Raw genomic sequence first — 22771 nt, forward strand, 5'->3', positions numbered from 1 at the left:
GTACGGCTTCTCCGGGATACAAAAGACACACCCCCAGGAGCAAGCCATGTACCCCCATTTGATCCCGTTTGTTATCAATGACGAGCGCGATGACGACGATGGCAAACGGACGAACATTGACACGCAAAGCATCTTCCTGCAGCTCACATCTCCATTCTAAACACCATGCCCACCCGCGTCATCCTCGTCGGCATCGGGTACGTCGTTTTGCACCGGAACATCACGACCACCTGGCGCTGACATGTCACACAAAGCGGCGCAAGCTGCTCGGGCAAGACGCTGCTCGCCAAACACCTCGCCCGGCTGCTGGGACCCGGCCATTCTGTCCTTATCCACCAAGACGACTTTGCGCCGACGTCTGAAATGGTCCCCGTGTCGCCCGAATTCGGCGTGCAGGACTGGGACGACCCGCCGACCTGCGTCGAGTGGCCGCGCATGCGCCAGGTGCTCGGCGCAATCAGGCAGTCGGGCAAGGTCCCGCAGGAACACGACAGCTTTGACCACCTCAATGCCCAGGTCGAGGTCGGCGTGGACGGCGGCGTGGTGCACGAGTGGGGTACCAAGCTGGGCCAGGTGACGGTGACGGGCGGCGGCGAGGAAAAGATTGTGTGGGTCCTGGTAGACGGGTTCGTGCTTTACTGGGACCGCGGCGTGTCGGACGCGCTCGACGTCAAGCTCCTAATGCGCGTGCCGCGTGCGGTGCTCAAGGCGCGGCGCGAGGCGCGTGCAACGTACGTTCTGCAGAGTGAGTGAAGCGAAGCCAGGCTGCCTGCCGCCGTCTCTCTGTCTAACTTGCGCACACAGACGCCGAGGACGCCGCAACGGGCGGGGTATGGACCGACCCACCAGGATACTTTGACAACATTGTCTACCCGGCCTACGTCAAGGCTCACGCCAGTGTCATGTCCGGTGGAGACGTGGAGAATGGAACTGTGACTACGGCGGACATTACAGTGCTTGCTCCAGGAGAGGGGGAAGGGGAGATGACCCGCGTCCTCGGCGAGGCATGTGCCGTGCTCGTGGCCGCTGCGAACGCTGGAGTGGGCAGCTATGTGGAGTAGATGCGACACGGTGATAATGCATGGGTATACAGTATAGTACACTACCTTGGCCTGTTGGTATTGAATGCTGTTGGAAAGGGAAGACCAGATGGCTGCACTTTATGATTGTAAGAAGCAACGAGACTTCTGTCAATAGGTCAGCATTTTCCGCAGGACGCCAACCTACCATGCCTTGGCCAGCAGCGTTGAAAAGCGGCCAGCGCAGACCGCCGTGACGCCGTCGACATCCACACGCGTCCACGTCTTCAGCCATTTGGTCGTTGGACGCTGGCCAAGTTGTCCAAACTCATCTGTTGGGTCAGGTTTGGCGGACGGCTCTCGCACACCCACTGTTGCCGCGTGCGTACACGGTGCCGCATGATAGGACAATGTCAAACTCGTAGCCGAGCGCCATGGCCGCGATACCATCGCCTTCCTCGTCCTCGTCCTCATCCTCCCCTGGCCCAATGACAACCGCCTCAACATCGTGTGGGCCCAGGAGGTATCCCTCCCCAGCCTGTGTGACCGCCCCGAACCGGTTCCCAGGTCCCGGTATCAGCTGCGTGACGCCGAGTCCCTCCATCTCGTCCACCACCGTCAATGGCGGTCGGCTGGTGTCGTTCTTGACGTCCAGCTCGAGGACGTGCCCATGGACAAGGAGTAGTACTCTCGCCTCAGTAGCGTATACTTGCACGTCGGTGTTGGCTGTGAGGAACGGGTGCTCGACGCGCGATCCATTCTTGTCTGCACAGAGATGCTCAAGGTCGGGGAAGCGATACAGGCCACGCTCGCCTGAAGCTGGTCAGCTTTCCCCACTCCAAGTGTAGCTGTACTCACGACAAAAGCCAACGGCCGGTCCCAGGTCTGTGACACCTGCGTCGTCCCAATTGGCACCTTGATACCAACCCGGTGGTCCAAAAGGCGCTACTGCTGGCGCTGAGCTGTCAACTGGCAGTGACGAGTGACATGTCGGGGGTAGGTATACCTTGCCTCCGGCCAACACCGCCGCTGGACGGTCATGTTGAGTCAACACCTTGAGCCCTTGGACCAGTGGTGACGGCGGAGAAGTAGGCAGAGCCCATTGGTCTAGAGACGACACGAGCGGGTCGCGGCCCCAAGCGCGTATCCTGTTGTTCTTGTACTCGAGCACGACGGAGCAGCTCCAGCCGTGAAACAGGACTGCACCATCGTGTGACTGTGACACGGGGGTCGAATGCACCGGTATCGAGGAGGTGGATAACGCGCCGTTGATGTTGTTGCCCAGACCGACAAGCATATGATGTGGGTGGGTGTTGGGTTGTGTCGTTGGGGGACACATTTGGGTGGCAAAAACAAACATCAGACGGGAGTAAAACCGCATGACGTTTGGATCCCAACAACAACAAAAAGACGACGACTGGGGTGAGGTTCCTTCTCTCCATCCATCATCCCCAACATGTCGCTCAACAACGACGACACAGACCCCCATGCCTTTGCCCGCTTAATAGACAGCATTCTTCCCACCCCGCCTCGGAACAACCCCTTTTGGGAGCGCGCCTTTCGTCACCTCATCAAGGGGCTGGAGAACGGCACCAACGAGTCGGCCAGCAACGGCGAGCTTGTGGTTCTGCTGCGCGCTGCGATGGTCCCCGTGTCGTCATACAAGCTGCCTGGTCGACCTGAAGATGAGGGTGATGCTGTTGTCGATCCAATCGACCTGTACGATCTGACCACAGACCTGGACCTGTTCAAGTGTGCGGCGCGTAGTGGGTACAACTCTTCCCCGAGCACGACAGTAGCCCTGACTTGCCCCCTAGACTCTACGGCATATTGCGATGCAGAAGCTCAACGTTCCGCTCATGATTTCCGTCAATCCGCGGGTACCTTGAAGACACCGGCATCAAGTCGACCGGCCTCGACATATGCGACGTCAGCCGCGACGCAGACAGATGGCATCCGCCGGCCTGACATTGTCCTCATCGCCTACGAGTGTGGCTCGACTCCAGCCAGCATGCCGCCGCCGAGGAAGAAGAAGCGCACCACCGGTGCAGACAGTGCTTCCAATGCTCCAGCCGCGACCTCCTCCTCTGGCAACAATCCCAGTCCTGCCGCCCAGATTCGCACGGCATGTGTAACCCTTGTGGGCGAGAACAAGGTCTCGAGGTCACAGGTCCCCGATGCCGAGGCTTGCCAGGCGTTTGCGCAGCTCTTCTTGCAGCTGTCGTCTGCCAGGAGCGCCTTTGGTACCTGCCTCGGAAACGTCCTCATCAACACCCGCTACGCGCGTGTGTTGGCTCTCGGTCCCCGCGAGTTTGCTGTCGAAGTCAAGGGCGACGACCACACCGACGAGGCTCCCAGCGAGGTGGAGAGTTCCGACCCGCAGACGCCGCCCCAGACTGTGCCGTGCAAGGCCGAGCAGTTCCTCAGTGGGGGAAAGCTCTTCAACACTCTGCCCCACACCCTTCGCTCCGATGGCAGTGGGTTGCAGCCGCTGTGGGACCTCGTGGTTGCTGGATATCGGCTCCTCACGCCTCTGAAGCTGACCGAGATGGGGCGTATCCCCGGCATCAGCAAGGACGACGACGACAGCGTCTTCTCCGACGTCTACCGGGCGATCGGACAGTCGAGGACGAGTCACGTCCACGTCCACGGCGAGGGTGGCGGACCGGACGGCGCGCCTGATCTGGAGCGCCAGCTGCACGCGGCGGTGGGCTTCCAGAAGCGCGGTAAAACTCTTGACTACTTTGACCGCACGTACGGCACCTCGTACGGCAAGGCTGCCAAGGTCGCCGCCAAGGCAGGCGCCTCGAACAACCCGGCGCCGGGAGACGACGAGCCGCCCAGCGACAAAGGGCCTGGTTCCGGTGCTCCAGGACAAGACGGGCGTGGGAGTGGTGACTCGAGTCACAACCCTCCCGGTGCAGGCGGTGACGGCGGTGGTGGTGGTGGCGCAGACCCGTCAGGCCCATCCGAACGCGCACCAGTGCCTGAGGCAAGTGATACCGCACCTGTCGACGTCGACGACCTCATCGCGTTCGGGCAGGACGCTTTCGACGATCCCGAGTTCAACGTTCGCGTCATCGCCGCCCTCGACTTTATGGTCGCGCCTGTCAGTCCGGCCGTGTTTGACACCATGCTCGCGGAACGAGTGGCGGTCGCTACCGACCAGCTCCAACACGGACGCACGTCTCTCGGACTCGGCGCCCCCGTATCCATCTCGCCCGTCGCCTCACGCGCGACAAGTGGCTCGACGTCTGGTGGCAGTGACTCGTCGCTGTCCACCACCACCACCGTCTTTTCTGAGCCCGCTCATCAGCCAGACAAGCTCGCCACGACCAACCCTGCATGCAATGTCGAGTCCGTGAGACCGGCACCTTACACGTAAACATGCTATTCCACCACCCTGTGCAAGTAGTTTTATTGTTCTCTGTTCCATAATGTGTATCCCTCCTCGTCATGCACCACACTGTGTACTGCCAAGTACCATATCCCATGTCTCGGCAACGGCCAACGATCGTCCCCCACAGCGGTCGCAAGCGGCAATGTGGCCCCAGGTTGACAATGGCTGCTGGCGCACACTAAGATGCCCACGGCGCGGGCGCGCAATGGCCCAATGACATGGGCATTCATCTTCCATCTTTCAGCATGTACATGTTTAAACCACTCCAAGCACCTCGCACATGACCCTGTCGCATACCCCCATGGTCTCGCCACTTGCCCCTGTCTCTCCCCAGGCTCTCTCCCCCTACTTCTTGCTCTTGGACCGCGGGTTGTAATTCGGGTTGTAGGCCGGGACAGGCAGTGGTTCCTCGCCGTCGTAGAACACGGCCGTGACGGGCACTTTGGCGCGCTTGAGGCGCTCGATCGGGCGTTCGAGGACGTTGCCGTGCTTGTCCAGGGGTACCATGGAGCTGGGGCGGAGGCAGGAGCGGAGCTGCTGCTCCGCGGCAGACGTAGAGGTGGATGACGAGCCCGATCCAGAGGCCGAGGCGGAGCCGGAAGGCTGCGGGGTGGCGGACGGCGATGCCGAGGCGGCAGCGGGGACGGGCCGGTGCTCGCCGAGCCCGCCGCGGATGACCGTGAGCGCCCGGTTCCAGCGGACGTACCGCTCTGGCACGCTCGGCCGCTCGTCGTCTGCCTCGTCGTCGCTCGACTCGATGCGCGCACGCTTCAGCGGCCGAGCAGGGGTCTGGTAGTCTGCCTCGTCGCCCGGTGCGCGGTGCTGCTCGACCTGCTCGATGAGCGGGACGGCTTCTTCGTCCTCGCTCATCGGCTCGTCGCCGCCACTGCCGCGCTGACGGCGACGCGCGCGCTGGTCACGCTGGCGCTTGCGGTCCTCTTCCTCGCGGTCGGCGGTCATGCGGATCTTGGGCTCGGGCGAGGGCGGGCGCGCACCCGTCTTGCGCACAATGATGCGGTCAATGGCACAGTAGTAGACCTCGTTGCGCATCGTGTTACGGTGAGTCGCTGTCTTGAGCTCCTTCTCGCTCATTCCGGGCACGATAGACTCGACAGGCTGCGCCTTGGCCCTCGGGGCTGCCGGGGTGGGGACGAGCTTGGTCGGAGGACGAACAGAACGCTTGGATGTGCGCCTCAGCGATGACGACTCGGCGGCAGGCTGAGGCGGCTCCTCGGCGGACGAAGGCGGAGCAGGGGGAGTACTGTCCTCTGGCGGGTCGACATCAATCTCAGTTGGCACTGGCGAGGACACGTCGTCTCCTGGAGGTGGTGTTGATGGAGATGGCTCTTTGGCGGCGGGTTCGGCAGCTGGCTTGGCCTCGTCGACATCCATCTTCTCCGCCTCGTTCGCAACGTCGTCGGCTGGCGGAGACTCATCGGGCGGTGAGCTTGACGGTGGCGGGCGCTCGGGTGGAGTGTGGCCAGCATTGTTGTTGTTGCCTGCACTGCCGCCGTCGCTGCCATTGCCCGCGGGAGGGGTGCGGTCGCCGCCATTTCCAGCGTCACCGCCGCTGTTGGAAGACGAGCTCGAGGGAGAATCTCCAGAGCGCTCAGTCGGCGCAGAGCCCGACGCCGAGTCGCCGCCGTCGACTGGCGCGGGGCCAGGCTCGGTGGTCTCTGGGACAAGCGTGACTTTGGGCTGAGCCGTGTACGAAGAGTACGCCATGGGACGCATGGGACCAGACTTGAGCGGCGTGGCCATGGGCCTGGATGGGGTCCCCAGCTGCAAGTCAGCGGTGCCGCCACGTAGCAGGTGAACACTTACCTTGAGCGTCCTCTGCGGTGTCGGAGTGGTCCCGGTGCCTCGTGAAGGCTTGCCCAAAGAGCTACCGAGGGTTCGCGAGGGAGAGCGTACGGGAGGGTGTGAGAGCGGACCGCCAACGGACAGTGTGGAGGCACCGCCAAAGGCAAATGGGGATGCGCTGGGGGCACTGCTGTGCGTCATGCGAGATGGAAGGCCAAGTCGGCCAGCAGCTGCTGCCGCCGCGGGGTGTGCCGACACGGGTTGCGTGGCGGAGAATGGGCGCTTGACACCCGTAGTCGTCGGCGTAGCGACAACGGGTCGACCGGCGTGCAGAGACGTCGACTTCGTCGGCTGAGCAAACGAGGGGCCGGCCACGACAGAGGGCGGTGCCATCGGGCGACGAGCGACGGGGCGTGGGAGTCCATTCGGCTTGGCCTTGACAGTTGTTGGCGCAAGTCGCTTGTTGGGCTGTGCAGAGGCTGGGCGTGGCGTGGGAAGCGTGCTGGTCGGTTTCAACGCCGACTTTAACACACTAGCCGGTGCAGAGGGACGCATGATCTTTTTGGGCCAGAGTGCGGTGGAGCGAGAGGGCGCAGAGGACGAGTCGCCTACACGAACGCGGGGCTTCTGGACCGATTCGCTCACGCGTTCGGGGATCTTGGTCGACATGGTCGCCGCCGTAGGACGCGCTGTGGGGGCCAACTTGGACGCATAGATGGCATCGAGCTGGCCGTTGATACGGTTGGCGCGCTCCTTGGCCTTTTCCACACGCCGGTCATTCTCAGACCTGGAATGCAACGCTCCGCCGGCGTGAACAGACTTTAACACCTTGACAGGGCGGTCGCCGAGATCGATGGGCTTGAGCTTGCCTACTGATCGAGCAGGGGTGAGACTACCGATACGGGCCGAAGCCGGGGTGGCCAGCGGTAACAACGCTGGGTAGCGTGGTGTTGTCGTGCCCCTCGAGTTGGGGCTTTCGAGCGAGGGGAGGGAAAAGGCCTCGTCGGTGCCAAACTGAGGGAGCGGGAGGTCGTCAAAGAATGCCGAGGGCTCAAGGCCACGGACAGGTGTGGTGTGAGCCACAGGTGAACGGATGCTGAAGACAGGTAAGATGACTGGACCGCGTCCCACTGGCGACGTCATGTCGGACGCAAACGAGGTGTCGTCATCGTCACCGCTGGCCTCCTTGACAGGTGTGCAAGGGACAGGCGAGGCGGTCTCCGACACGGCCGGCGGGGGACTGTCTGGAATGTCCGTCGACTGGGCGTCCCCAAGGGCAGCAGTGTAGACAAATGGATCAGACAGCACAAACTTGGAGCTAATGGTGCTCGAGTCGACGCTGTCCGAGCCGCTGGCACTGTCAGACTCGCCCAGGTCCACTTCAAACGACGGGTCTCGCGTCGGTGATTCCAATGGCCCAATCTCGGGGTCGTCGAGGTCGAGCAGACTCAGACCACCCAAATCCAACTGAGTCGAAATGTCTGCAAGGTTAGGTCAACAAGGAGATCTCTGGAGGGTGGGTGTAGCAACCAACCATTGGCGTCTTGGGCATCGCCAAAGCCCAGTGTGACTGTTGGAGCGTCCACACTGGGTCTATATTCGTCATCTTCATCGGACCCCATGTACGGCTCTGGGACCATGGTGTTCTCCTTGTCTGTCTCGTCATCCGAGTCTGGGCGGCTGAGGTAATCGTCGTGGTCGGGCGAGGGAGGCACATCGGTCAGCATGTGCAGTGATGCGGTCTCCACAGAGAAAGCGTCAGGTCGAGCATCGGACGGGCCGCTGGCAGGAGAGTCAAGTTCTTGTGGTGGTGGTACTGGCGCTTGGTCGCCTTCGGCCGCCTTCTCAAAGAAGCCACCCTCCCAGACCTTTTCTCCGGATGCGGCAGTTGCAGCTGTGGTCGGTGTTGCCGCTGCCGCTGTCTTGTCTGGTGAGCACGGCAGGAGGAGGGTCTTGCGGCGCAGAAACTCGCGCGAGTCACGTTTCTTGACGCGGTTGGCTAATGACGAGCGGCGGGGACCCGATGGTGAACTGTGCAAGTCTCCTCGTTGAGCTCCTGGCGAGGAAGTGATGGAGCGGGACAGGGCTGCGACAATCTTGCGCTCGATGGGCCGGTGTGCGCCAAAGAAGACTCCAGCCTCGTCGTCGGACGACTCAAAGTCAAACGTGGACAAGTCGGCAGCAGACATGTCCGAGGCAAAGGATGGGGATGCCGGGATGGCAGAGGCTGAGCGGTTGCTGCGGCGGAGGGACGGGCCTGCTGGGCTGGGTGAGCCCATGGAGGAAGACATGGTGTGTGGGGGAGTGGGGAGAAGGGTGGGGCAATGGCCCCGGTGTGCTTTGGTGTGTCCCGGAAGAGGTTGAGTGGCGGGGTGCAGGACGATGGGGGATGTGTTGGGTGTGTTGGATGGGGATGGAGAGGCGGGGGAAGGTGTTTCTATCAGCAGCGCCAGTGTCGCTCGTTGTTGTTGTGTTCAGCAGAGACAGGGTGAGGTCCACTGGGATATTTGTGTTACGTAAACAAATAAATGGGTGATAAGATTGTTTATTGACACGACATTGACCACGTGGCATTACGTGTATAGTTTTATTTGTTTCAGACCTGTGCCAATTGTGTACATTGTATTGTGTTGTGTCTAATGGGGGTCTGAATAGGGTTCCAGGGGGGACCGCAGCTCCAAATGCACGTGTGTGTGATACCTGGCAGCTGGCTGGCCTTGTTAGGCCGTACGGGCAGCTGCAGCCACGGTGGAATGGACTAATGAGGGATTGTGGACTGGGGATGTGGTTGGCATGCATCAGCCATGGCGCGCGCGGGTAGTGGCCGTGGTGGGTGGTGGTGGTGGTGGTTTGGACGCGTCTGTTTCTTTTTTGCTGTTTTCTTTCTTTCTTTCTTTCCCTCTCCTGTGGCGTTTTGGGTGGGGGGGGGGGGGGGTTTGATATGAATGCGCGCCGCCGCCGCCGCCGCTGCCGCTGGTGGTCGAGCAGCCAGGGTAAAGGAGCGCGTGTGCAGCCAGGAGAGAGATATCAGGACAGAGAGCGAGAGCTGTAGTGTCGTCTCGTCTGGCTGTGCATTTTGGCTGTGGCATGTGGCACGCACGCAACGCACGCACACGGCATGCCCCCAGGCACGCACCCACCCTGTGTCTCTCGCCCGCTTTCTGGTGCCGCCAGCCAGAGAGAGAGCCAAGCCGTGGGCCAGTCCAGCCAGCCCAGCCAGCCAGCCGGCCCATTCACACCTAAACGACAGCTCACACACAACGGACGGACTGACAGACGGCTGCTGCTGCTGCTGCAACAAGCTCTCGTTCACTTCCTTGTTGCTGCTACTGCAACCAACAACACTGGCCCCCCATCCTCATCCTCATCGACCCCCGTCTCTCGCGCCTACACCCACCACACACACCTTTAACGACCCCCTTCCTCCCCCTCCCCCCGTTCCCATCACCCAACCCCCAACACACCCTCCACGCCCACGGCCGCCTACGCCGCGACGCGCCCCGATCAGTCTCGTCTCGTCTGCTCTGATCTAGCCAACGGCCGGCACGCACACGCCCTCTCTGTCCTATCCTCCATTCAAACCCACCCACATCACATCACACACACACCACCGCTGCTCACCACCTCGTATCTTGTGCTCCCCACCACCTCCTCCTCTCCCTCCCCATACAGGTAAGCACCCACTCCTTCCTCCGCTCCGTCTCCACGCCCATTACCCACCAAAACCCCCGTCCGTCGCGACCACAACCCCGCGCGCGCGCTATTCGGTTGCCAACTGCCCCTCTCCCATCCCATGCCTGTCCCCCCTCTCTCCCCTCCTCATCACAACCCATATACCCACACACACAACAACAATACAGCAGCAGTCCACTCACATCCCCTCGCCAGCATCCCCCTCCATCTCCCCCATCCCCCCATCCCCCCCATGACGGACTCGCAGTAATCGCCTGCTCTCCCCACCCCACCCCGCAATGTCTTACCACGCTCGGGGCGCCGGCACAGCTGCGTCGTCGCACAACAGCATGCCTGCCTCGTCGTGGCCCTCTCGTTACGCGGACCCAGCACATCCATCTGCTACAGCCTCGCCAGGCCGCTTCGAAGATGCAGTCAGCGAGAACGACCAGATGGTCAGCAACGGTGGCGGCTTGTCCTCGGCATGGACAGGACCATCGTCGTCGTCCTCGTACGGGTCTGCGGCTCCTCCTCGCCCTCCACGCCAGAGCCGGGGCCCGGACCCATACTCGCTCCAGACCTCGGCATCGACAGCAGACTTCAACGGCTCGTACAACAACAATACAACCACCACAAACACCACCACCACATCGTACCAGGACTATGGCTCGTACAACATCATGTACGAACCCATGCCCAGCTCACAGTCCATGACGTCGCTCGCGGCCAAGCGTCGCGTCCCCGTACCAGCTGCTCTCGACTTGGGTACCTTGGGTACCCGCGTCGTCGAACGACACAAGTCAATGGTACCACCACCCCGAGCCGTCGTCACAAACCACGACTGGGACCAAGCACAAGTACGCCATGAACAAGTGAGTACAGCAGCAGAACCGAATCCGCGCGTGTGTACTAAAACAATTCTGCAGTACAGCGTTCCCGGTGCGCCCGACGAGGAGCAGCTTGCCCCGCCCCCAGAGCAGCAACATACAGAGACGACCATTCCGTTCCCCACCTACGCCGAGTCCCGCATGTCAACGTCGCCCGCGATGCCTCTGGCCGTCCCATTGTCGGCGTTTGGCGGCAGCAACCCAGACGACCAACGTGCTTCACTAGTGGATCAGCGCGTCTCAGTCGCCAGCTCGTCAGGAGTCAATGGCGATCGCGTTTCGTGGGTACAACAGACGTGTCTCGGTTTCGTGCGCGCTGACAGTGTGCCCCTTTCTCTTTTTTCCTACAGCATTGACTCTTACTACCTTGGTGCCGGTGGTGGCGTATCGCCAGGCGACAGGTACTCGACGTCTGTCACCCCCAGCACTCCCGACTACTTTGACCCATCCAACATTGACCGCCGCGGTCTCGTAGGGGTGGGCGAGCTCGCTACCCCACGCTGGGGCGCTACCGAGTCTCGTCACCTGAGGACACCCAGTATGCCCAACGACTTTGCACTCAACCCGCCCGTGCCGCCACCCTTTGACCACACCATGTTGGTCGGCTCGGCGCCTAGTCGTCCACAAGGCTGGGGAGGCCCCACCAAGCCTGAGCCTCCCATCGGCCTCGGTGTCGGCACCGTCGGTGTCAACGTCCTCGACCGCGTATCCGAGGAGAGCCCCCGCCGGGAGCGTGTGCGACACCGCTCCGTGTCCCACGAGTCTCCTCAGCGCCCACAACCACAACACTCGACACAGCAGGGCCTCAATGCCTTGGACTCGCTTCTTTCGCTGTCATCGCTAGGCGACTTTTCGTTTGACTCACACTTGGAACCGGGACAGCTTGCGGCGACACTCAACATGCCCGAGCCACAGCAGATCACCACGTCCTCGGCCCGCAACCTGAGCAACCGTGCATCAGCCCCGCCTGCGCCGAAGAGCTACTCGGCCGCCGACTACTTTTACGATGACGCTGCTCCCCCGCTCCCTCCCAAAGCCGACCCCGACCTCAGCGCTGGGTCCATCACCGGCGCCGCCGCTGGCGCTGGCGCTGTCGCTACCCTGCCGTCGCCGGGCAGTGCGCGTGAACGCATTTACGCCCGCAGGGCGTCACGCCAGCAGGCTCAGGCTGCGGCAGCAGGCATTCCTGTGCCGCAAATGGTCGACCTGCCGCCTTTGCCTGTGGCCAACAGCACAAACCACTTGTCACCACCCACCTCGGCAGACTCGCAGACGTTTGCACGCGAGGCAAGAAAGACTCCTCCCAGTGGCTCCAAGGACCGAGAAGGCTCGTCGTCGTCCAAGCGTCGTGTCCCCACCAGTCCCAGTGCGCCCCACCACGAGATTCTTCGGCATATTGCACCCAAGGACTTCTCCCACCTGCCGCCCAGCCCCTCGACGGCGTCGATCAACCAGTTCCTCCGCGGTTCATCCTCTGGCAACAATCTGTCCACCGTCCGGACACCCCCCGGTTCCGTGTCAGCGCATGGCCTCAAGGGTGCCACCATTGGTCGCTCAGAATCGTTGCGTTCGCGGTCGCGGTCGCAGTCCATGAAGGCTGGAGAGGTTGCAGCAACCGCTGAAGCGCTCCGCAAACTCGACGGGCTCGGCGGCACACCAAACAAAAAGTCGGCTCCGGGCAGCAGCAGCGGCGGCGGTCCATCCTCCACACCCAAGCAGACTCGCCCGACCACGCCTCCCGATACCGTTCGGAGACTCACTGGCAAGTCTAGCTTCTCAAGTGTGAGCCGCGACAAGGAGTCGCCCCTCAACAACTGGGTCGAAGTCAGCCATGGCGACTTGTCCGGCACCGTCTCGTCTACCCGCAGCCGTGCCTCTCGCGGCGCGTCGCTGCATGGCAGCGAGGTGCCCCCATTGACGTTTGAAAAGGCGCAGGAGTCGTCGCCGAGTCTCGTCGGGACGCCAACGTCCCGTGACTCTCACTCGCACGGGACATCCGCAACGACGCCGCCAAGCACTACGCGCGATATACGAGCCGAAAAGGCAGCGCGGCGCCCAAGCGTGCAGAGCGACCTGTCGTCGGTGGAGGGCATCTTGGACGACACCGCAGAGGGCTATGTTCCGCCCGTTCCGCCCCTTCCTCGGGGCTACCAGTCTATGCGTCAAGGCCTCGCGACAATGACCAACACGGGTATGCCTCCGCAGCCCATGCAGTATGTCCCGCTCGCTCTCGAGGACGAACAGCCTCAGCAGCAGCAGCCACATGCGCCTGTGCCACCGCCTGCGCTCGCCTTCCCGACGCCCCAGAAGACGTCGCCGGAAATGTCCAGCAGCAACTCTCTCGCCCCTGCATACCCGCTTCCCGAGGCGACGACGTCTCGTACGCGCAGCATGAGCAAGAAGTGGTCCTTTTCGTCGGCGTTAAACCTGAACAAGCTCCACCGTCCAGACAAGGAGCCGTCGATTTCCCCCACTTCCAACCTGTCTCCTCCCTCTGTGCAGCAGGAGCTGTACGACTCGCCGGCTAGCCCCCAGACATCGTGGTCGGAAATGGAGCGCGTCGAGCTGGCTTCGCCCCGCGCGCCCACCCTGCAGCAGGTTCCATCCCGCGAGTCGACGGACATGTCAATGGACACGCGCTCGAATCACAGCGTCACGCCCATTGCGCCAGCCACCAACCTCGCACCACCGGCGGCCCAGCGCACTGGGTCCAAGCGCCTGACGCCATCTGCGATTCCCTTTTTCCGCCGTGCCTCGTCATCGTCCGTGTCGCTGGCCCACAAGCTCACGTCACCACCAGACGCGCCGACGCCGCGCTTTTCGGTGCAGGCAGCGCCGACCTCGTCGTCGTCGTCCTACTCGGCCAACACATTCGGAGCGCCGCCTGCCTCGACGTCGCAGCGTACCCCCTCGGGGACCCGCAAGTCGATGCTGGGGATGCACATTCCTGCCATGCTTCGACCCAGTGGCTCCAGGCGCGGCATCTCCCAGCAGCTGTCACCGAACATTGTCGAAAAGGACTTTAGCGCCAGGCAAGCCGAGCCTGCTGCCAAGCTCGAGGCCCTCAAGCCCACCAAGACGGGCTCCATTGGCCGCGCTGGTGGTCGTGCTCGTGGCATGGTAAGAGAGAAGAAGCATCGTAATATACGCTAACATTGCCCAGACCTTGTCTTCTGGTGGCGACCATGGTCTTGTTACTCCTCTTTCGCGCAAGCCGTCTGTCGACACACGCTCTTCAAGTCGGACCGCTGGTGGTACTCCCAATGGCAGTCTTCACTCTATCAAGGGGACCAAGTTGCCGGTTGCCACTGGGGTGCACACGCTGCACAACACGTCGTCGGCCGCGTCGTTGCGCAAGTCTGACTCCCGCGTGCCTCCCTCGGCGACGCCGACCAAGATTCCTCGCATGACCTCTCGCCCGTCTGTGGTGACTCCCAACACGCACGCCGCGCACGCGCACATGAGCATGCCGCCGCCGACCATTCCCAACTCGCTTGCGACCAGCCGCAGCGCCAACGTGCTGGGCTCGAGCGGCCTTGCCGGTCTGCCTTCCCACGCCAGTGTGCAGGATGTGTCGATGAGCGAGTTTGGCATGGGCACGGCTGGCACACGCCAGTCGTACCAGACCGGCTCGACGTCATCGGCACACCGCGCACATCTGCTTGCTCCGATCTCGGCGCGCAAGCACAGTGTGTCTGGTATCCCCGCGCCGCCTTCTGCTTCCGTCGCCTTCCCCGTCAGCAAGCGTGACACCGCAGCAGCAGCAGCGGCATCTACCTCGAGCGGCGTGCCCATTACGCCGTCACGACGCACGTTGCCGCAGCTGCCGTCGTCGGCCACGGCCATGACCATTTCGGCACAGGCCAAGGCCCGCCCCAGCGTGAGCCGTCGCGGTTCTGCAACTCCTAACGGTGAGGACGCTCCGGCCGCTCCTGTCACACAGATCAAGTCGTCAAAGTCGTTCCACACAAAGGTCACGTCAAGCACCAACAGCAACTCGCGCCTGTCGCTGTCGTCGTCGGGCGGCGCTGGCACTGCCAGCGGTGGCGCCCCGGGCTCGAGGCGCACGTCGCTTGCCACTGGCGAAGTGTCGTCGTCGCGTCCCGAGAGCAGGAACAGTCCCGGTGACGACGAAGAGGCCCTCGCCGACGCCGAGATGGGCGCATACGTCGCGCGCCGCAAGGCTCGCGCCGCGTCCAACGCGGGCCGCAAGGATAACCTCACCGACCTGGTGGGCTTCCCCGAGGACTGCGACCCTGCCGACGCCATTAGCCAGCGCCAGTTCATCACGCGCCACCTCGGCTCGCTGTCCGACTATGAGCGGAAAGAGGTGCTCGACTTTGACTTTATCTACTACATGGCGCGCAATGTATCGCGGCCACGCCAGCCGGACGGTAAAGTGTACAACCACGGCTACGACGATGAGCGCGGCGACTATATCGTGGTCGAGGGCGACCACCTGTGCTACCGCTACGAGGTGGTGGGCGTGCTCGGTAAAGGATCGTTTGGCCAGGTCGTCCACTGCCGCGACCACAAGAACGGCACGTCGGTCGCCGTCAAGATTATCCGCAACAAGAAGCGCTTCCACGCCCAGGCGCTGGTAGAAGTGAAAATCTTGCAGCAGATTGTCGAGTGGGATCCCGAGGACAAGCACTTCATGGTCAAGATGACGGACCACTTCTACTTCCGCGGCCACCTGTGTATCGTCACCGAGCTGCTTAGCATCAACCTGTACGAGCTCATCAAGGCCAACCAGTTTTGTGGATTCTCGACTGTCCTCATTCGCCGCTTCACGACGCAGATGCTCCAGTCGCTCATGCTCATGCGGTCGCACCGCATCGTGCACTGTGACCTCAAGCCCGAGAACATTCTGCTCCGCCACCCGGCCAAGAGTGGCATCAAGGTCATTGACTTTGGCTCGTCGTGCCACGAGTCGGAAAAAGTCTACACCTACATCCAGTCGCGCTTCTACCGCTCGCCCGAGGTCATCCTGGGCATGAACTATGCCATGGCCATCGACATGTGGTCTCTCGGCTGTATCCTTGCCGAGCTGTACACTGGCTACCCAATCTTCCCTGGCGAGAACGAGCACGAGCAGCTGGCGTGCATCATGGAGGTCCTCGGCGTGCCCGACCACTACATTGTGCAAAAGGCGTCGCGCCGCAAGCTCTTCTTCGACGCGACCGGCGCGCCGCGCCCCTTTGTCAATGCAAAGGGCAAGCGCCGCCGGCCGTCCACCAAGTCGCTGGCCTCGGTGCTCAAGTGCAACGACGAGCTGTTTGTGGATTTCATCGCCAAATGCCTCACTTGGGACCCGGACAAGCGTCTCAAGCCCCAGCCCGCCATGCGGCACCCGTGGATCCTCGCCGGCCGCCGCCGCCAGCCGCCCCCGCCCCCGGAGCACCAGCGCGACGCACGCGATGTACGCGACGGACGCTCCTCCTTTCTTGGCGGCAGCAGCAGCGCGCGCCGGTCCATTGCGGCCGCCGCCGCTGCTGCACACACGTCCAACGGAACGGACAAGAAGGGCGGCCTGATCATCTCGCCGCCCACCCCGCTCGTGGCGCGCGCCGCCGCACACGGACAGCCAGCGACGGCATCGCGGATCGGCGTGTCCGTGTCGTCGGCACGGCTGCACGCACGAAACAGCACCTATGTCGTGAGTGGCGCAACGCTACAGGAGTCGAGGTTCGAGGTTTGTGACTTTGCTGACGAGCTCGCCTGTAGCCTAACGCCCAAAAGGTCAGCATGGCCTGATGTCTCACCAGCCAAATGCGCCAGCACGGCTCGACGATGACGACCCCCATCGCACCTGTACCATACTCATTGCGGACGCACATGCACACACCCACGAACTTGCCCCCTTTTTTTGCAATAATTCACATGCGCCAGTCAACCATCATCACAACGACGGCCAAACCCAAAACATGAACGCCCACGCCTTTTTTATTTTATTTTCTTCTTTCTCTCTCTCTCTCTCTCTCTCTCTCTTCCTTCTTTTCCTTTCTCTCTCTCCCCTACCCTAAAGTAACTCCCGCGCACGCAGCTATAGCGTGTGCGCATGACGCCACTACACACCCACACCCACCCCCCCACACCCCACTTCCCGCTCCGTACCTACATGACGCAGGCCAGGCGCCGCTGCGCTCCACCTCGATGCATCGGCTGTTTACTAGCGTTGGCCCGGGATGCGACTGTGTGGCCCGGCGTGTGGCGTGGGCATATGGGTGGTATAACATGACCCCTCGCTCACTGCTCACTGCACACTGTCCCTGTTCAGACCTCCATGGTACCGACGTTCGGCTGGTAGTATCCGGTCACATTGTCACATCATTACGCGAGGGTTTTACAAGTGTATGTACAATTCTACTCATCGTCCGACTCCCATCTCACGCTGCAACAAAACACCCCTTGCAAATTCATCCAGCTCACGTCCAAATCTCTTCTCTTCTCACCACTTACGCCCCTCGGCACTAGGCCCCACCACCTCCACACTCGGCCGCGGACTCGTGGCACTCGGGGCACTCGTGGCACCGCCGACGCCGACGCCGACACCAACGACACCAACGACGCTCGCCGTCGTCGCGCGGTCCCGCCATTCAGCGCGGTACACTGGCGGGAGGATGTCCTCGACCTCGCCCTCGCCCTCCATCTCCATGGCGCGCGCGAGCGCCGCGTCCTCGGCGTCCTCGGCGTGCATCGGGCGGGACGCGGGCGCGGGCGTGGGCGTGGGGAGGGGATGGGGATGAGGTGTCCGGTCGGCGCTAGTCGTGCAGGCGTGCGCGTGCGTGTGCGCGTGCGCATGCGCGTGATCGAGCGGCAGCGGCAGCGGCGGCTTGGCGATACTGTTCCGCGACCGCGACCGTGACCGTGGCGCCGACGCCCCCGCTGCCGCCGACGCCGTGACCGTCACTGTCGACGCTGTCGAGGACGTGGCTGTGCCCCACAGCGCCGACTCGGCGGCGGACAGGCGCGGGTCGCCGGCGATGCTGGGCGGCGCGCTGAGGAACTGGTCGTACGAGTACGCGTACAAGGGGTTGCGCATGTGGGCCCCGAGGCTGTGGCTGTGGCCGTGGCCCGCCGTGGGCGGGTACGGCAGCGCGAGGTCCGCCAGCGCGACCATGCTAGTGGCGGGCGAGGGCACCGCGGGGCGGGGGTACGGCCGTGCGTGCGTGTGCGTGGGCATCTGCGTCGCTGCTGGCAGTAGCGTGGGCGGGGCTGGCGCAGGCGCTGGCGCGGGGAACGGCGTGGGCGTGTACGCTGCGCTATCCGTAAAGCTGGCCAGACTGCCAAAGCTCGCGCCGCCAAAGGTCGTGAACGTGCCGTCAATCTCAGAGGGGCGTTTGGACAGGCGCTGCGGGACGCGCCGGCGGCGGGTGTACAGGCATGCGATGAGGAGGAGGAGGAGCGCGACGGCTCCGGCGCCGGCGCCGCCGGCAATGGCGGCGATGTTGGTTGATGACGACGAGGTCGATGGGGCTTGCACTGTCGCGGCGGCCGTGGTGCTCTCAGCGGGTGCTGTCATCGTCACAAGTACCTCTGTGCTCGAGGTGTCTGCTGTGAGGACGATGGACGCCGCCGTAGATGTCACGCTGGCGCTTGTCATCGCCAACGTGCTCGACGCAGCTGACGTCGAGGTGGTCAGAGGCGCGTAGCTGACCGTTCCCGAGCCCGCGGCGCATGGATAGATCCAGAATGGGTTCGAGTACCTGTACACCCCCTGATGGTCGACGACCTGGATGGCATCGTACTGCGTGTCGTTGACCGTCTGGTCCACGACCCAAGTATACTGCGTGACATTCAGGTTGCTGGCCACGGTCTCCACGAGCGAGGCGAGATCGTCCCCGAGGACAAGGTACCTGTGGCATTCATTAGCATTTTTTTCCTGTTAATCACTCGCCCTTTTTGGGTGCACGCAAACACTCACACAGAGTACGGCGCCGTGCCGCCTGTCCAGCTGAATTCGACCCAGGGAGTACCGCACCAGTAGAGATTGGGGACGGTGTGGATGGCAAGAGCTGTTGATAACACTGTGGTCGTGGTGGAGGTCGTGGTCGCCGCTGCGGCGCTGGACGTGGCTGCCACCGGCACACCAACGGTCGCGACGGGCTTGGTCGTACTGCTCGCCACTGCCGACTGGACAGCGTTCAGCACGGAGGTACTCATGTCGACGCTCGCAATGTCGTGATCAAGAACGATATGAGAGTGGGGAAGTGAGGTCGATGGAGAAGTGGACGGTGTTGATCGTGTGATTCCCTCGCGAGGCAGCTGTATTCTCCAACGTTCACTAGGTCGCTACGCAGACGGGTACGGCTCATCAATTGTCTCTTGATAGAGTCACCACTTTGCTGACATGCTGCTCCCCTTCTAGTCCATCCAGAGCGTAGCAGAGAGATGACGGCAAGCGTAAACAATGGTCCTAGCGTTGAGACATGACCTGGCAAAATTCGGGGGGGCGTCATGCTCCGCCTATGCTTGTCCGTCGTACCTTTCCCCTGCTGAACGCACGCAAACACGGGTCCCGCTGACCTCTCTTCTAGCCGGTAAACGCAAGGGGCGAGCAGCATGGACAGACGCGTGGAGAGGGGGTTCATGCGCTCTCTGGGATCTCTGGATCTCTGCAGTGCTTTTCAGCACGCACTGGGACGAGACAAAGGTACCACGCGCTAGAAGTTGGGAGGCTCGAGGACCGTGCCGCCCCCCATCCCCAGCGCGCACGGACCTGCCACCCCACCCCCGAGATTCCGACCACATCGGCAGACCGCTGCTTTTTCGTGTCAGCTATTGTGCATTTCGGTGCACAAACACTCTCGCAGCGCGTTTCCACCGTGTGTCCCCTGTTTACTTGTTTTCCCGATCTTGACGGGTGGTGGATAGGTGGTGGAGCGCAGTCTTGCGTGTGTTTGTTGTTTTTGTTTTGTTTTTGCCGAATTAATTTATCCGACGGCTGTACGGGCCACTTTCTTCTTTCTATCGCCAGGCATAGCCAAAGCCAGCGTATACGCGTGTCTCATGTACGTTCCACTGTATGCAGACCGCACGCCACCTCCTTATGCGTATAAATCGCAGGCCAGCAGAATAGGAGGGCTGGTCACATCGTCACTAAACTGCTCTCCTTCGCCCGCCACATATGCATCTCATCTAATTACGCGAAGGGACGTCGTACAAATATAATCTACTAGGGGTATTGTGTCTCTCTCTTGAGGTACTATCTCGACGTCTGAGTCCATCTCACAACCGATCCATCCTTTACTGGACGCATTCACAGTGTTCCCACAATTATGTACTCTTGGGGCACTACTCCTGGGGCACGTCCTCGCCACAGGCAGCCTCCACACTCGACCCGGGGCTTTGCGTGCGCACGCCCGCCTCGTTCGGGCTCGCGGTCGCGCTTGTGCTCGCCGTCCCCGTTCCGGTTCCGGTTCCGGTTCCGGTTCCCGTCGCGGTGGTGCGCTCCCGCCATTCGGGGCGATACATCGGGGGGAGGACGTCCTCACCCTCCATGGCGAGCACCGCGTCTTCGGCGTCTTCGGCGTGGTGGGGGCGAGACGGGAGGAGGGCGGGTAGCGACCGGGCCAGCGAGAGGGCGAGCGGCTGGGGCAGAGTCGTGGGCACGAGGTGATCGAGGTGGTCAGTGCTGGTGGTAACAGTGCTGCAAATGGAGGTGCGGGCGTGGCCCGGCCGCGACTGGGAGCCATGTGCGCGCGAGGGCGCCGTGCCCTCTGTTGATGACGATGAGGGGCCGGCCGAGAGGGCCAACAAGGTCAACTCGATGGCAGAGAGGCGCGCGTCCATCGAGGCCGTGGACGCGCGGAAACACTGGTCGTGGCAGTCTTGGTGCTCCGTGTGGGAGGGGTACGGGTTCGCAGGGCTCCTGGTGTTCACGTGCTCCTGAGCCAGCGCTACCATGCTCGTCACGGGCGACGGTACCGCGGGAGACGGGTACAGCTTTCCGGGTGCAGGCCCGCTGGTGGGCGCCGGAGCTAGGGCGTGCATGTGCGTTGCGGCGGGTCCTGCTCCCTCTGGCGTGGGTGGTGGGGCTTGCTGCGACCGGGGGAGAGGGAACGGCGTGGGGGTGTACACTGCGTTATCGGTATAGCTCGCGAGGCTGGCTGCGACGCTCGCCACGCCGCCGTCAATCTCGGTGGCGCCAACGGACATGCGGCGTGTGGTGCGGCTCTGGCGGCGGTACAACCATACGAAGAGGCAAAACAGGAGGATGACCATGACCCCTCCGGCGACGCCGGCTCCAATGGCGGCTCTGTTGGTGGATGAGGACCAAAGCGAGGGTGCGGATGAGGCAGATGGGGATACGAAAGAGGTCGAGGACGATGGAGCCGCCGCAGCCGCGGTCGTGCTTCCTGCAGAGGCGGACGTCGTCTGTGTGATGCTGCTTCTCGTATCCGTGATAATGCTTGACGTGTCCGTGGTCGTCACGATTGGCAACTCAGTAGATGTCAAGTTGGTCGTCATGACAGTGTCCAACTGCGTTGAAGTGGCACTCGCTTCGGTTGTGGGCGGAGGCGCATAGGTGACCGTTCCCAAGGCGGCTTGGCATGGCAAGATCCAGAAGTGGTTGGAGAACACGTACGCGCCAGTAAGGTCGCTGACTTTGATGTCATACTCTCCCTCGATGTCACTCGTACTGTCCAAGACCCATGTGTAGTCCGTTCCAGTGTACCCTTCGGTCATAACGTTGAGGACCAAATCGCGCTGGTATTTCCAGGCAAGCTCTCTGACGCGTTAACTTTACACTTCTCTCAGCACAGAGAGACACTCACACGCGGTATGGCGGTCCTCTGCCTCCAGTCCAGCTGAAAGTGACCCATGGCGTACCGCACCAGTAGATGTCGGGGACGCTGCTCATGGAAAGACTTTGTGCTATCGCGGTCGGGCTCGGATTGCTGATCTCGGTGATTGGGTCATTTTGCCCGTTCCTCACACCGTTCGGCAGGAAGGGACTCATGGCGAAGTCCAGACCAATATGGGAGTGGGAGTGAAATCGATGAAGACAGAGATGGTGGCGGTACGGGGATAACTGGACGATGTTGACCGTGCGATTTCCACCCGAACCGGGCAGCGTGGAGGGCCATGACGCGCCTCATCGTTAGTACACTGATTGTCCCCAGAGCCCTGACTTTGAGGTCAGTGTGACCCATCGTTCCGTTCCGTCCCAGAGCGCAGCACAGCTTTGGTGGACGCGTCGCGGCCAAAGCTTTGCAGCTACATGAGCAAAGTTCCAGAACATCGGGCGCACTTGAGGACCGTGGGGATCGCAAGTACGCACCAGTACAGCGATGGTTTCGTTGCACCCAATGGGCGCTTTATGCAGACAGACTTACATGGTAGCCGCACATTTTCACCATGCATATACTCACTGCTCGCCCATTGGGATGTGAAGTGGACACTATCGATTATGAAGGTCGTAACATGTGACAGAGGGGAGTTTTGGTCGTGTTTCATGTATTTTTTTGAACAATTAATTCTCGGCGACGAGTGGGGAGTCTGAAGAGAACGAGGATACACTGCAACGAGTAGAGGGGCATGTATAAATCTAATGCAGCCTGTAAGTGGATCATAGGCCTCGAGGAGACATATATACAGCAGTGGCTACGAGCTGTGGTGCTTTTCTGTGCGAGACTTGCGACGCAAATGTGGTTACTGGTCACGATACTCGCTGCCCTTCGTCCTCCGGCTCCCATTCATGCAAGCAAACAGATTCGACAGATGGCATTCCAGCGCATCAGTGCTCATGCCAGCAGCCGCAGAAGCTCTTCCAAGCCGCCGTGTTTTGAAAAACATGGTCGTCGCTGTTAGTCAACAGCAAGCGCCACCCTCTCACCGAAGCCTGGTTATATCAGTCGGTAGATAGTTTGACTCTTACTCCTTGTGTTAAGATATCAAAATGTCATGGGTTCGAGCCCCATACTAGGCTGGCTACAGCGCGTGCAAGCCCGTTGAAAGCATACCTTTTGCTGGCTACGACAATG

The 22771-nt window shown here is 61.9% G+C and overlaps 7 protein-coding genes and 1 non-coding gene across 8 annotated transcripts; 4 read left to right on the forward strand and 4 right to left on the reverse strand.

Moving 5' to 3' along the window:
- Window positions 1-165: 165 nt before the first annotated feature.
- On the forward strand, window positions 166-1061 carry NRK1 (ribosylnicotinamide kinase; the record flags this gene model as incomplete). The annotated part of the gene is made up of 3 exons (XM_028620026.1): window positions 166-197; window positions 255-745; window positions 805-1061. 3 exons carry the CDS (start codon window positions 166-168, stop codon window positions 1059-1061), a joined length of 780 nt encoding a protein of 259 aa, XP_028478998.1.
- A 162-nt stretch (window positions 1062-1223) lies between these two features.
- On the reverse strand, window positions 1224-2316 carry EHS24_004450 (uncharacterized protein; the record flags this gene model as incomplete). The annotated part of the gene is made up of 3 exons (XM_028620027.1): window positions 1224-1351; window positions 1392-1832; window positions 1878-2316. 3 exons carry the CDS (start codon window positions 2314-2316, stop codon window positions 1224-1226), a joined length of 1008 nt encoding a protein of 335 aa, XP_028478999.1.
- Window positions 2317-2475: 159 nt separating this feature from the next.
- On the forward strand, window positions 2476-4404 carry EHS24_004451 (uncharacterized protein; the record flags this gene model as incomplete). Its single annotated transcript, XM_028620028.1, has 2 exons — window positions 2476-2785; window positions 2837-4404. 2 exons carry the CDS (start codon window positions 2476-2478, stop codon window positions 4402-4404), a joined length of 1878 nt encoding a protein of 625 aa, XP_028479000.1.
- A 360-nt stretch (window positions 4405-4764) lies between these two features.
- Window positions 4765-8513, reverse strand: EHS24_004452 (uncharacterized protein; the record flags this gene model as incomplete). The annotated part of the gene is made up of 3 exons (XM_028620029.1): window positions 4765-6201; window positions 6244-7703; window positions 7757-8513. The coding sequence occupies 3 exons, from the start codon at window positions 8511-8513 to the stop codon at window positions 4765-4767; spliced, it is 3654 nt and encodes a 1217-aa protein (XP_028479001.1).
- Window positions 8514-10574: 2061 nt separating this feature from the next.
- Window positions 10575-16538, forward strand: EHS24_004453 (uncharacterized protein; the record flags this gene model as incomplete). The annotated part of the gene is made up of 5 exons (XM_028620030.1): window positions 10575-10766; window positions 10821-11062; window positions 11132-13901; window positions 13945-16440; window positions 16509-16538. 5 exons carry the CDS (start codon window positions 10575-10577, stop codon window positions 16536-16538), a joined length of 5730 nt encoding a protein of 1909 aa, XP_028479002.1.
- A 1751-nt stretch (window positions 16539-18289) lies between these two features.
- Window positions 18290-18947, reverse strand: EHS24_004454 (uncharacterized protein; the record flags this gene model as incomplete). Its single annotated transcript, XM_028620031.1, has 3 exons — window positions 18290-18407; window positions 18491-18640; window positions 18709-18947. The coding sequence occupies 3 exons, from the start codon at window positions 18945-18947 to the stop codon at window positions 18290-18292; spliced, it is 507 nt and encodes a 168-aa protein (XP_028479003.1).
- Window positions 18948-20078: 1131 nt separating this feature from the next.
- On the reverse strand, window positions 20079-21747 carry EHS24_004455 (uncharacterized protein; the record flags this gene model as incomplete). The annotated part of the gene is made up of 2 exons (XM_028620032.1): window positions 20079-21516; window positions 21563-21747. The coding sequence occupies 2 exons, from the start codon at window positions 21745-21747 to the stop codon at window positions 20079-20081; spliced, it is 1623 nt and encodes a 540-aa protein (XP_028479004.1).
- An 880-nt stretch (window positions 21748-22627) lies between these two features.
- EHS24_004456 lies at window positions 22628-22716 on the forward strand. Its single transcript has one exon. It is a non-coding gene; the product is annotated as a tRNA-Lys (tRNA).
- The last annotated feature ends 55 nt before the right edge of the window (window positions 22717-22771 follow it).

Source organism: Apiotrichum porosum (assembly GCF_003942205.1).
Source record: "Apiotrichum porosum strain DSM 27194 chromosome Unknown scaffold_2, whole genome shotgun sequence".
Classification (NCBI taxonomy): Eukaryota; Fungi; Basidiomycota; class Tremellomycetes; order Trichosporonales; family Trichosporonaceae; genus Apiotrichum; species Apiotrichum porosum.